The following is a 13097-nucleotide window of genomic DNA, read 5'->3' as shown; positions in this document are numbered from 1 at the left end:
TCTCTCTCTTTCCTCCTCTTCCCCCTTTCACTGTCTATTCGCTCTCCTCCTCCTCCTCCTCCTCCTCCTCCTCCTCCTCCTCCTCCTCCTCCTCCTCCTCCTCCTCCTCCTCCTCCTCCCTCTCTCTGTCTATTCTCTCTTCTCCTCCTCCCCCTCTCTCTCTGTCTATTCTCTCTCTCCTCTTCCTACCCCTCTCTCTGTCTATTCTCTCTCTCTTCTTCCTCTCTCTCTCTCTGTCTATTCTTTCTCCTCCTCCTCCCCATCTCTCTCTGTTTATTCTCTCTCTCTTCCTCCTCCCCCTCTCTCTCCCTGTTTATCTCTCCTCCTCCTCCTCCTCCTCCTCCTCCTCCTCCTCCTCCTCCTCCTCCTCCTCCTCCTCCTCCTCCTCCACCAACTCCTCCTCCTCCCCTTCTCTCTGTCTATTCTCTCTCTCCTCCTCCTCCTCCTCCTCCTCCTCCTCCTCCTCCTCCTCCTCCTCCTCCTCCTCCTCCTCCTCCTCCTCCTCCTCCTCCTCCTCCTCCTCCTCTCTCTGTCTATTCTCTCGCCTCCTTCTCTCCCCCTCTGTCTATTCTCTCCATCTCCTCCTCCTCCTCCCCTCTCTGTCTATTCTCCTCTCCTCCTCCTCCTCCCCCCTCTCTGTCTATTCTCTCTCTCCTCCTCCTCCCCTCTCTGTCTATTCTCTCTCCTCCTCCTCCTCCTCCTCCTCTCTCTGTCTATTCTCTCTCCTCCTCCTCTTCTCCCCCTTTCACTGTCTATTCGCTCTCCTCCTCCTCCTCCTCCTCCTCCTCCTCCTCCTCCTCCTCCTCCTCCTCCTCCTCCTCCTCCTCCTCCTCCTCCCTCTCTCTGTCTATTCTCTCTCTCTTCCTCCTCTCTGTCTATTCTCTCTTCTCCTCCTCCCCCTCTCTCTCTGTCTATTCTCTCTCTCCTCTTCCTACCCCTCTCTCTGTCTATTCTCTCTCTCTTCTTCCTCTCTCTCTCTGTCTATTCTTTCTCCTCCTCCTCCCCATCTCTCTCTGTTTATTCTCTCTCTCCTCCTCCTCCTCCCCTCTCTCTCCCTGTTTATTCTCTCCTCCTCCTCCTCCTCCTCCTCCTCCTCCTCCTCCTCCTCCTCCTCCTCCTCCTCCTCCTCCTCCTCCTCCTCCTCCTCCTCCTCCTCCTCCTCCTCTTTCTGTCTATTCCTCCTCCTCCTCCTCCTCCTCCTCCTCCTCCTCCTCCTCCTCCTCCTCCTCCTCCTCCTCCTCCTCCTCCTCCTCCTCTCTCTGTCTATTCTCTCTCCTCCTCCTCCTCCTCCTCCTCCTCCTCCTCCTCCTCCTCCTCCTCCTCCTCCTCCTCCTCCCCTCTCTCTGTCTATTCTCTCTCTCTCTCCTCCCCCCTCTCTCTGTTCTATTCTCTCTCTCTCCTCCTCCTCCCCCTCTCTCTCTGTTTATTCTCTCTCTCCTCCTCCCCCTCTCTCTCTGTCTATTTTCTCTCTCCTCTTCCTACACCTCTCTCTGTCTATTCTCTCTCTCCTCTTCCTACACCTCTCTCTGTCTATTCTCTCTCTCTTCCCCCTCTCTCTCTCTGTCTATTCTCTCTCCTCCTCCCCCTCTCTCTCTGTCTATTCTCTCTCTCCTTTTCCTACCCCTCTCTCTCTCTGTTTATGCTCTCTCTCCTCCTCCCCCTCTCTGTCTATTCTCTCTCTGTCCTCCTCCTCCCCCTCTCTCTCTCTCTCTCTCTCTCTCTCTCTCTCCCTCCTCCTCCTCCTCCTCCTCCTCCTCCTCCTCCTCCTCCTCCTCCTCCTCCTCCTCCTCCTCCTCCTCCTCCTCCTCCTCCTCCCCCTCTCTCTCTGTCTATTCTCTCTCTCCTCTTCCTACCCCTCTCTCTGTCTATTCTCTCTCTTCCTCCTCTCTCTCTGTCTATTCTCTCTCCTCCTCCTCCTCCTCCCCCTCTCTCTCTGTCTATTCTCTCTCTCCTCCTCCTCCCCCCCCCTCTCTGTCTATTCTCTCTCTCCTCCTTCTCCTCCCCCTCTCTCTCTGTTTATTCTCTCTCTCCTCCTCCTCCCCTCTCTCTCTCTGTTTATTCTCTCTCTCTCTTCCTACACCTCCTCCTCCTCTCTCTCTCTGTTTATTCTCTCTCTCCTCCTCCTCCCCCTCTCTCTCTGTTTATTCTTTCTCAGGGTCCCCGTGGTACCCCAGGTCCTGCAGGACTCAACGGGAAGTTAGGAAAGAGGGTGAGACTTAGTGAGCTGTGTGACATTGTCGTCATGCTCCACAAACTCTATACAGATGTTCTGAACTGTTGTTGGACTCCTTGATCAGATACAACCAACTGTTACTACAACATATATTTTCTCTCTCGCCTGGCCTGTCCCTTCATTGACAGTAGTGTCAGTGGTAGTGTGTAGGTTATGAGTGTTAGGGTATGCTGTGTCCCTGGCACATTACTCTGTATGTGTCCTCTCCTAGGGCCGGGCCGGAACGGATGGAGGGCGTGGAGCACCGGGGGAGACAGGGGGAAAAGTAAGCTCCCTAAAATCACATCTCATCACATTGCAGTGGGTGAAAATCAGAGTAAATTGTGTAGGCAGAACCTCCGCTGTTCAAGTTTGTTTGTGTGTAGTGTACTGTACCTGCATGGTGGATAGTTTGTTTTGGAATGATCAGAACTATTGTTGTGTCGGGCAGTTAATCTGACTGATCCAATTAACTATGTGTTCTATCGAGGTAGCAACAGGATTGTAAACTAATTAATGTTTCCACGGGAATTGTCGAATGAAGTCTTCATTTTCACTTGCTAAATAACCATAGAGCTATCAAAGGTTTTAATACGGAGTTTATTAGTCATAGACCACGCCAGCGATTCAATAGTTTACAGCTGCAGGAAGAGCTTGGTAAATAGGACAGCAGTGTCTTTATCGGTCAGAATAGTGTTCCAGAACAGAACAGCTAACACTCTGGGCTCGCAGTCCCAGCCAGAGACACTACACACACACACACACACACACACACACACACACACACACACACCACACACACACACACACACACACACACACACACACACACACACACACACACACACACACACACACACATACACATACACACACACACACACATATACACACACACATACACACACACACACGCACACACACACGCTCACACACACACGCACGCTCACACGCTGTTCCCAGTCAGAGCTAATAACACACTGCCAGATGGGAGAGTCCATAGGGAAGGTATCTCAATCTATTGTGTGTGTGTGTGTCTGTGTTGTAACTATGTTTCGATCTCATGCTCTTGGGTCTATTTATCCTCAGGGGGACAGAGGCTTCGACGGACTGCCAGGTCTCCCAGGAAACAAGGGCCACAGAGTGAGTGAGGTCTAGCAACCCAAGTCTCTACTGTCTGTCTTTCTCTCCTCCTGAGACTGTGTGCATGTTTTGGCATTTATGTTTGGGAAGAATTTGTGACTGCTGATGTGTTTAACGGCATTGAACATCAAGTCTACATATGCCTTACACAGTATATCATGTATGTTCTCCTAGGGGGAGAGAGGGAAGCCTGGACCACATGGGCCTGATGGAGAGTCAGGAGAAAAGGTGAGGACAAAAACAACCATAAATGTACTATAGGGTCCTGCGGAGTAACCATACTCAACATCCCCTTCAGCAAAGTAACCATACCAAGCATCCCCTTTAGCAAAGTAACCATACACAGCATCCCCTTCAGCAAAGCTAACCACACCCAACATCCCCTTCAGCAAAATATACCCAACATCCCCTTCAGCAAAGTAACCATACCCAACATCCCCTTCAGCAAAATATACCCAACATCCCCTTCAGCAAAGTAACCATACCCAGCATCCCCTTCAGCAAAATATATCCAGCATCCCCTTCAGCAAAGTAACCATACCCAACCATACCAGTAACCATAACCCGCAATCCCCTTCAGCAAAGTAACCATACCCAACAACCCCTTCAGCAAAGTAACCATACCTAACATCCCCTTCAGCAAAGTAACCATACCCAGCATCCCCTTCAGCAAAGTAACCATATCCAACATCCCCTTCAGCAAAGTAACCATACTCAACATCCCCTTCAGCAAAGTAACCATACCCAACATCCCCTTCAGCAAAGTAACCATACCCAACATCCCGTTCAGCAAAGTAGCCACACCCAGCATCCCCTTCAGCAAAGTAACCATACAGCAAAGTAACCATACCCGTAACCATACCCAGCATCCCCTTCAGCAAAGTAACCATACCCAACAACCCCTTCAGCAAAGTAACCATACCTAACATCCCCTTCAGCAAAGTAACCATACCCAACATCCCCTTCACCAAAGTAACCATACCCAGCATCCCCTTCAGCAAAGTAACCATATCCAACATCCCCTTCAGCAAAGTAACCATACCAAACATCCCCTTCAGCAAAGTAACCATACCCAACATCCCCTTCAGCAAAGTAACCATACCCAACATCCCCTTCAGCAAAGTAACCATACCCAGCATCACCTTCAGCAAAGTAACCATACCCAACATCCCCTTCAGCAAAGTAACCATACCCAACATCCCCTTCAGCAAAGTAACCATACCAAACATCCCCTTCAGCAAAGTAACCATACCCAACATCCCCTTCAGCAAAGTAACCATACCCAACATCCCCTTCAGCAAAGTAACCATACCAAACATCCCCTTACAAAGTAACCATACCCAACATCCCCTTCAGCAAAGTAACCATACCCAACATCCCCTTCAGCAAAATATACCCAACATCCCCTTCAGCAAAGTAACCATACCCAGCATCCCCTTCAGCAAAATATATCCAGCATCCCCTTCAGCAAAGTAACCATACCCAACATCCCCTTCAGCAAAGTAACCATACCCAACATCCCCTTCAGCAAAGTAACCCTACCCAACATCCCCTTCAGCAAAGTAACCCTACCCAGCATCCCCTTCAGCAAAATATATCCAGCATCCCCTTCAGCAAAGTAACCATACCCAGCATCCCCTTCAGCAAAGTAGCCACACCCAGCATCCCCTTCAGCAAAGTAACCATACAGCAAAAGTAACCATAACCGTAACCATACCCAGCATCCCCTTCAGCAAAGTAACCATACCCAACATCCCCTTCAGCAAAGTAACCATACCCAGCATCCCCTTCAGCAAAGTAACCACACCCAGCATCCCCTTCAGCAAAGTAACCATACCCAGCAATCCCTTCAGCAAAGTAACCACACCCAGCATCCCCTTCAGCAAAGTAACCATACCCAACATCCCCTTCTGCAAAGTAACCACACCCAGCATCACCTTCAGCAAAGTAACCATACACAACAACCCCTTCAGCAAAGTAGCCACACCCAGCATCCCCTTCAGCAAAGTAACCATACCCAACATCCCCTTCAGCAAAGTAACCAGACCCAGCATCCCCTTCAGCAAAGTAACCATACCCAACATCCCCTTCAGCAAAGTAACCATACCCAACATCCCCTTCAGCAAAATATACCCAACATCCCCTTCAGCAAAGTAACCATACCCAGCATCCCCTTCAGCAAAGTAACCATACCCAACATCCCCTTCAGCAAAGTAACCATACCCAACATCCCCTTCAGCAAAGTAACCATACCCAGCATCCCCTTCAGCAAAGTAGCCACACCCAGCATCCCCTTCAGCAAAGTAACCATACAGCAAAGTAACCATACCCGTAACCATACACAGCATCCCCTTCAGCAAAGTAACCATACCCAACATCCCCTTCAGCAAAGTAACCATACCCAGCATCCCCTTCAGCAAGTAACCACACCCAGCATCCCCTTCAGCAAAGTAACCATACCCAGCATCCCCTTCAGCAAAGTAACCATATCCAACATCCCCTTCAGCAAAGTAACCATACCCAACATCCCCTTCTGCAAAGTAACCACACCCAGCATCCCCTTCAGCAAAGTAACCATACCCAACAACCCCTTCAGCAAAGTAACCACACCCAGCATCCCCTTCAGCAAAGTAACCACACCCAGCATCCCCTTCAGCAAAGTAACCATACCCAACAACCCCTTCAGCAAAGTAACCACACCCAGCATCCCCTTCAGCAAAGTAACCATACCCAGCATCCCCTTCAGCAAAGTAACCATACAGCAAAGTAACCATACCCGTAACCATACACAGCATCCCCTTCAGCAAAGTAACCATACCCAACATCCCCTTCAGCAAAGTAACCATACCCAGCATCCCCTTCAGCAAAGTAACCACACCCAGCATCCCCTTCAGCAAAGTAACCATACCCAACAACCCCTTCAGCAAAGTAACCACACCCAGCATCCCCTTCAGCAAAGTAACCATACCCAGCATCCCCTTCAGCAAAGTAACCATACAGCAAAGTAACCATACCCGTAACCATACACAGCATCCCCTTCAGCAAAGTAACCATACCCAACATCCCCTTCAGCAAAGTAACCATACCCAGCATCCCCTTCAGCAAAGTAACCACACCCAGCATCCCCTTCAGCAAAGTAACCATACCCAGCATCCCCTTCAGCAAAGTAACCATATCCAACATCCCCTTCAGCAAAGTAACCATACCCAACATCCCCTTCTGCAAAGTAACCACACCCAGCATCCCCTTCAGCAAAGTAACCATACCCAACAACCCCTTCAGCAAAGTAACCACACCCAGCATCCCCTTCAGCAAAGTAACCATACCCAACATCCCCTTCAGCAAAGTAACCATACCCAGCATCCCCTTCAGCAAAGTAACCATATCCAACATCCCCTTCAGCAAAGTAACCATACCAAACATCCCCTTCAGCAAAGTAACCATACCCAACATCCCCTTCAGCAAAGTAACCATACCCAACATCCCCTTCAGCAAAGTAACCATACCCAGCATCACCTTCAGCAAAGTAACCATACCCAACATCCCCTTCAGCAAAGTAACCATACCCAACATCCCCTTCAGCAAAGTAACCATACCAAACATCCCCTTCAGCAAAGTAACCATACCCAACATCCCCTTCAGCAAAGTAACCATACCCAACATCCCCTTCAGCAAAGTAACCATACCAAACATCCCCTTCAGCAAAGTAACCATACCCAACATCCCCTTCAGCAAAGTAACCATACCCAACATCCCCTTCAGCCAAATATACCCAACATCCCCTTCAGCAAAGTAACCATACCCAGCATCCCCTTCAGCAAAGTAGCCACACCCAGCATCCCCTTCAGCAAAGTAACCATACAGCAAAGTAACCATACCCGTAACAATACACAGCATCCCCTTCAGCAAAGTAACCATACCCAACATCCCCTTCAGCAAAGTAACCACACCCAGCATCCCCTTCAGCAAAGTAACCATACCCAGCATCCCCTTCAGCAAAGTAACCATACCCAGCATCCCCTTCAGCAAAGTAACCATATCCAGCATCCCCTTCAGCAAAGTAACCACACCCAGCATCCCCTTCAGCAAAGTAACCAAACCCAGCATCCCCTTGAGCAAAGTAACCATATCCAACATCACCTTCAGCAAAGTAACCATACCCAACATCCCCTTCTGCAAAGTAACCACACCCAGCATCCCCTTCAGCAAAGTAACCATACCCAACAACCCCTTCAGCAAAGTAACCACACCCAGCATCCCCTTCAGCAAAGTAACCATACCCAACATCCCCTTCAGCAAAGTAACCATACCCAACATCCCCTTCAGCAAAGTAACCATACCCAACATCCCCTTCAGCAAAGTAACCCCACCCAGCATCACCTTCAGCAAAGTAACCATACCCAACATCCCCTTCAGCAAAGTAACCATACCCAGCATCCCCTTCATCAAAGTAACCATACCCAACATCCCCTTCAGCAAAGTAACCATACCCAACATCCCCTTCAGCAAAGTAACCCTACCCAGCATCCCCTTCAGCAAAGTAACCATACCCAACATCCCCTTCAGCAAAGTAACCGTACCCAACATCCCCTTCAGCAAAGTAACCATACCCAACATCCCCTTCAGCAAAGTAACCATACCCAACATCCCCTTCAGCAAAGTAACCATACCCAACATCCCCTTCAGCAAAGTAACCATACCCAACATCCCCTTCAGCAAAGTAACCATACCCAACATCCCCTTCAGCAAAGTAACCATACCCAACATCCCCTTCAGCAAAGTAACCATACCCAGCATCCCCTTCAGAAAAGTAGCCATACCCAACATCCCCTTCAGCAAAGTAACCATACCCAACATCCCCTTCAGCAAAGTAACCATACCCAACATCCCCTTCAGCAAAGTAACCATACCCAGCATCCCCTTCAGCAAAGTAACCATACCCAGCATCCCCTTCAGCAAAGTAACCATACCCAACATCCCCTTCAGCAAAGTACCATACCCAACATCCCCCTCAGCAAAGTAACCATACTCAACATCCCCTTCAGCAAAGTAACCATACCCAACATCCCCTTCAGCAAAGTAACCATACCCAACAACCCCTTCAGCAAAGTAGCCACACCCAGCATCCCCTTCAGCAAAGTAACCATACCCAACATCCCCTTCAGCAAAGTAACCATACCCAACATCCCCTTCAGCAAAGTAGCCATACCCAGCATCCCCTTCAGCAAAGTAACCATACCCAACATCCCCTTCAGCAAAGTAACCACACCCAGCATCCCCTTCAGCAAAATATATCCAGCATCCCCTTCAGCAAAGTAACCATACCCAACATCCCCTTCAGCAAAGTAACCACACCCAGCATCCCCTTCAGCAGTGTAACCATACAGCAAAGTAACCATACCCGTAACCATACCCAGCATCCCCTTCAGCAAAGTAACCATACCCAACATCCCCTTCAGCAAAGTAACCATACCCAGCATCCCCTTCTGCAAAGTAACCACACCCAGCATCCCCTTCAGCAAGGTAACCATACCCAACAACCCCTTCAGCAAAGTAGCCACACCCAGCATCCCCTTCAGCAAAGTAACCACACCCAGCATCCCCTTCAGCAAAGTAACCATACCCAGCATCCCCTTCAGCAAAGTAACCATATCCAACATCCCCTTCAGCAAAGTAACCATACCCAACATCCCCTTCTGCAAAGTAACCACACCCAGCATCCCCTTCAGCAAAGTAACCATACCCAACAACCCCTTCAGCAAAGTAACCACACCCAGCATCCCCTTCAGCAAAGTAACCATACCCAACATCCCCTTCAGCAAAGTAACCATACCCAGCATCCCCTTCAGCAAAGTAACCATATCCAACATCCCCTTCAGCAATGTAACCATACCAAACATCCCCTTCAGCAAAGTAACCATACCCAACATCCCCTTCAGCAAAGTAACCATACCCAACATCCCCTTCAGCAAAGTAACCATACCCAGCATCACCTTCAGCAAAGTAACCATACCCAACATCCCCTTCAGCAAAGTAACCATACCCAACATCCCCTTCAGCAAAGTAACCATACCAAACATCCCCTTCAGCAAAGTAACCCTACCCAGCATCCCCTTCAGCAAAGTAACCATACCCAACATCCCCTTCAGCAAAGTAACCATACCAAACATCCCCTTCAGCAAAGTAACCATACCCAACATCCCCTTCAGCAAAGTAACCATACCCAACATCCCCTTCAGCAAAGTAACCATACCCAACATCCCCTTCAGCAAAGTAACCATACCCAACATCCCCTTCAGCAAAATATACCCAACATCCCCTTCAGCAAAGTAACCATACCCAGCATCCCCTTCAGCAAAATATATCCAGCATCCCCTTCAGCAAAGTAACCATACCCAACATCCCCTTCAGCAAAGTAACCATACCCAACATCCCCTTCAGCAAAGTAACCCTACCCAACATCCCCTTCAGCAAAGTAACCATACCCAGCATCCCCTTCAGCAAAATATATCCAGCATCCCCTTCAGCAAAGTAACCCTACCCAGCATCCCCTTCAGCAAAGTAGCCACACCCAGCATCCCCTTCAGCAAAGTAACCATACAGCAAAGTAACCATACCCGTAACCACACCCAGCATCCCCTTCAGCAAAGTAACCATACCCAACATCCCCTTCAGCAAAGTAACCATACCCAACATCCCCTTCAGCAAAGTAACCCTACCCAACATCCCCTTCAGCAAATTAACCATACCCAGCATCCCCTTCAGTAAAGTAACCATACCCAACAACCCCTTCAGCAAAGTAGCCACACCCAGCATCCCCTTCAGCAAAGTAACCATACCCAACATCCCCTTCAGCAAAGTAACCATACCCAACATCCCCTTCAGCAAAGTAACCATACCCAACATCCCCTTCAGCAAAATATACCCAACATCCCCTTCAGCAAAGTAACCCCACCCAGCATCCCCTTCAGCAAAGTAACCATACCCAACATCCCCTTCAGCAAAGTAACCATACCCAGCATCCCCTTCAGCAAAGTTGCCACACCCAGCATCCCCTTCAGCAAAGTAACCATACAGCAAAGTAACCATACCCGTAACAATACACAGCATCCCCTTCAGCAAAGTAACCATACCCAACATCCCCTTCAGCAAAGTAACCATACCCAGCATCCCCTTCAGCAAAGTAACCATACCCAGCATCCCCTTCAGCAAAGTAACCATATCCAACATCCCCTTCAGCAAAGTAACCATACCCAACATCCCCTTCTGCAAAGTAACCACACCCAGCATCCCCTTCAGCAAAGTAACCATACCCAACAACCCCTTCAGCAAAGTAACCACACCCAGCATCCCCTTCAGCAAAGTAACCATACCCAACATCCCCTTCAGCAAAGTAACCATACCCAACATCCCGTTCAGCAAAGTAACCATACCCAACAACCCCTTCAGCAAAGTAACCCCACCCAGCATCACCTTCAGCAAAGTAACCATACCCAACATCCCCTTCAGCAAAGTAACCATACCCAGCATCCCCTTCATCAAAGTAACCATACCCAACATCCCCTTCAGCAAAGTAACCATACCCAACATCCCCTTCAGCAAAGTAACCCTACCCAGCATCCCCTTCAGCAAAGTAACCATACCCAACATCCCCTTCAGCAAAGTAACCGTACCCAACATCCCCTTCAGCAAAGTAACCATACCCAACATCCCCTTCAGCAAAGTAACCATACCCAACATCCCCTTCAGCAAAGTAACCATACCCAACATCCCCTTCAGCAAAGTAACCATACCCGACATCCCCTTCGGCAAAGTAACCATACCCAACATCCCCTTCAGCAAAGTAACCATACCCAACATCCCCTTCAGCAAAGTAACCCTACCCAGCATCCCCTTCAGCAAAGTAACCCCACCCAGCATCCCCTTCAGCAAATTAACCATACCCAACATCCCCTTCAGCAAAGTAACCATACCCAACATCCCCCTCAGCAAAGTAACCATACTCAACATCCCCTTCAGCAAAGTAACCATACCCAACATCCCCTTCAGCAAAGTAACCATACCCAACAACCCCTTCAGCAAAGTAACCACACCCAACATCCCCTTCAGCAAAGTAACCATACCCAGCATCCCCTTCAGAAAAGTAACCATACCCAACATCCCCTTCAGCAAAGTAACCATACCCAACATCCCTTCAGCAAAGTAACCATACCCAACATCCCCTTCAGCAAAGTAACCATACCCAGCATCCCCTTCAGAAAAGTAGCCATACCCAACATCCCCTTCAGCAAAGTAACCATACCCAACATCCCCTTCAGCAAAGTAACCATACCCAACATCCCCTTCAGCAAAGTAACCATACCCAGCATCCCCTTCAGCAAAGTAACCATACCCAGCATCCCCTTCAGCAAAGTAACCATACCCAACATCCCCTTCAGCAAAGTAACCATACCCAACATCCCCCTCAGCAAAGTAACCATACTCAGCATCCCCTTCAGCAAAGTAACGATACCCAACATCCCCTTCAGCAAAGTAACCATACCCAGCATCCCCTTCAGAAAAGTAACCATACCCAACATCCCCTTCAGCAAAGTAACCATACCCAGCATCCCCTTCAGCAAAGTAACCATACCCAGCATCCCCTTCAGCAAAGTAACCATACCCAGCATCCCCTTCAGCAAAGTAACCATACCCAACATCCCCTTCAGCAAAGTAACCACACCCAGCATCCCCTTCAGCAAAGTAACCATACCCAGCATCCCCTTCAGCAAAGTCCAGGAAACATGGACCCCATGGGCAGACACAGAATTTTAATTCCATTTCTATGTGTACTGTATGTTGAAACCAGAGTCACATACCATTCTGTATAATATACGTACATACATATTATACGAAAAGTACAAAAATTTCAAAATGTATTATGTTAAACATGTGGATCCAGTTGAAACCCCTTTTCCACGAGGCAAGGTAAAAGTGAAGGACACCATCACCATGATCGGTAGAGGACATCTTCCGACAGTACCACAGTTGAGCAAAGCACCCAGATCAAAGCACTTGTAACAGTATAACTTTAGTCCGTCCCCGAACCAGGGACCCTCTGCACACATCAACAACTGACACCCACGAAGCATCGTTACCCATCGCTCCACAAGAGCCGCGGCCCTTGCAGAGCAAGGGGAACAACTACTTCAAGGTCTCAAAGCGAGTGACACCACCAACTGAAACACGATTAGCGCGCACCATCGCTAACTAGCTAGCCATTTCACATCGGTTACACTCACCCCCCTTTTGACCTCCTTTTCCGCAGCAACCAGTGATCTGGGTCAACAGCATCAGTGTAACAGTGTAACTTTAGTCCCTCCGCTCGCCGGGCTCGAACCAGGGACCCTCTGCACACATCAATGTAACTGACACCCACAAAGGATCGTTACCCATCGCTCCACAAAAGCCACGGCCCTTGCAGAGCAAGGGGAACCACTACTTCAAGGTCTCAAAGCGAGTGACGTCACCGATTGAAACGCTATTAGCGCTCACAACCGCTAACTAGCTAGCCATTTCACATCGGTTACACACTCACCATTGAGATGAAAATGAAAAACGTTGAATTTTTGAGACATCTCTGTCGTTCTGGCTTTTGTTCACTCAACAACAAGCAATGCAAATATCAATGATTAAAATCCAGTGAAGATTTTAAATTAATTTCAGACTATTGATTTTCGGCTATTGATACATTTTATATTCT

General features: G+C 48.8%; 1 protein-coding gene across 4 annotated transcripts in view; it reads left to right on the top strand.

Moving 5' to 3' along the window:
* Nucleotides 1-13097, top strand: part of LOC109891973 (collagen alpha-1(V) chain) — a 93445-nt gene that overhangs the window by 41113 nt on the left and 39235 nt on the right. For all 4 annotated transcript variants that reach the window (XM_031827508.1, XM_031827506.1, XM_031827509.1 and 1 more), the window contains 4 exons: nt 2156-2209; nt 2445-2498; nt 3302-3355; nt 3530-3583. In XM_031827508.1, coding sequence (XP_031683368.1) covers nt 2156-2209; nt 2445-2498; nt 3302-3355; nt 3530-3583 — 216 coding nt within the window. The remainder of the gene's footprint in view (nt 1-2155; nt 2210-2444; nt 2499-3301; nt 3356-3529; nt 3584-13097) is intronic.

The sequence above is a fragment of the Oncorhynchus kisutch genome, linkage group LG6, assembly GCF_002021735.2.
Source record: "Oncorhynchus kisutch isolate 150728-3 linkage group LG6, Okis_V2, whole genome shotgun sequence".
NCBI classification, from domain to species: domain Eukaryota; kingdom Metazoa; phylum Chordata; class Actinopteri; order Salmoniformes; family Salmonidae; genus Oncorhynchus; species Oncorhynchus kisutch.
The sequence above is the reverse complement of the archived record's forward strand: the minus strand, read 5'-3'. Positions and strand labels throughout refer to the sequence as shown.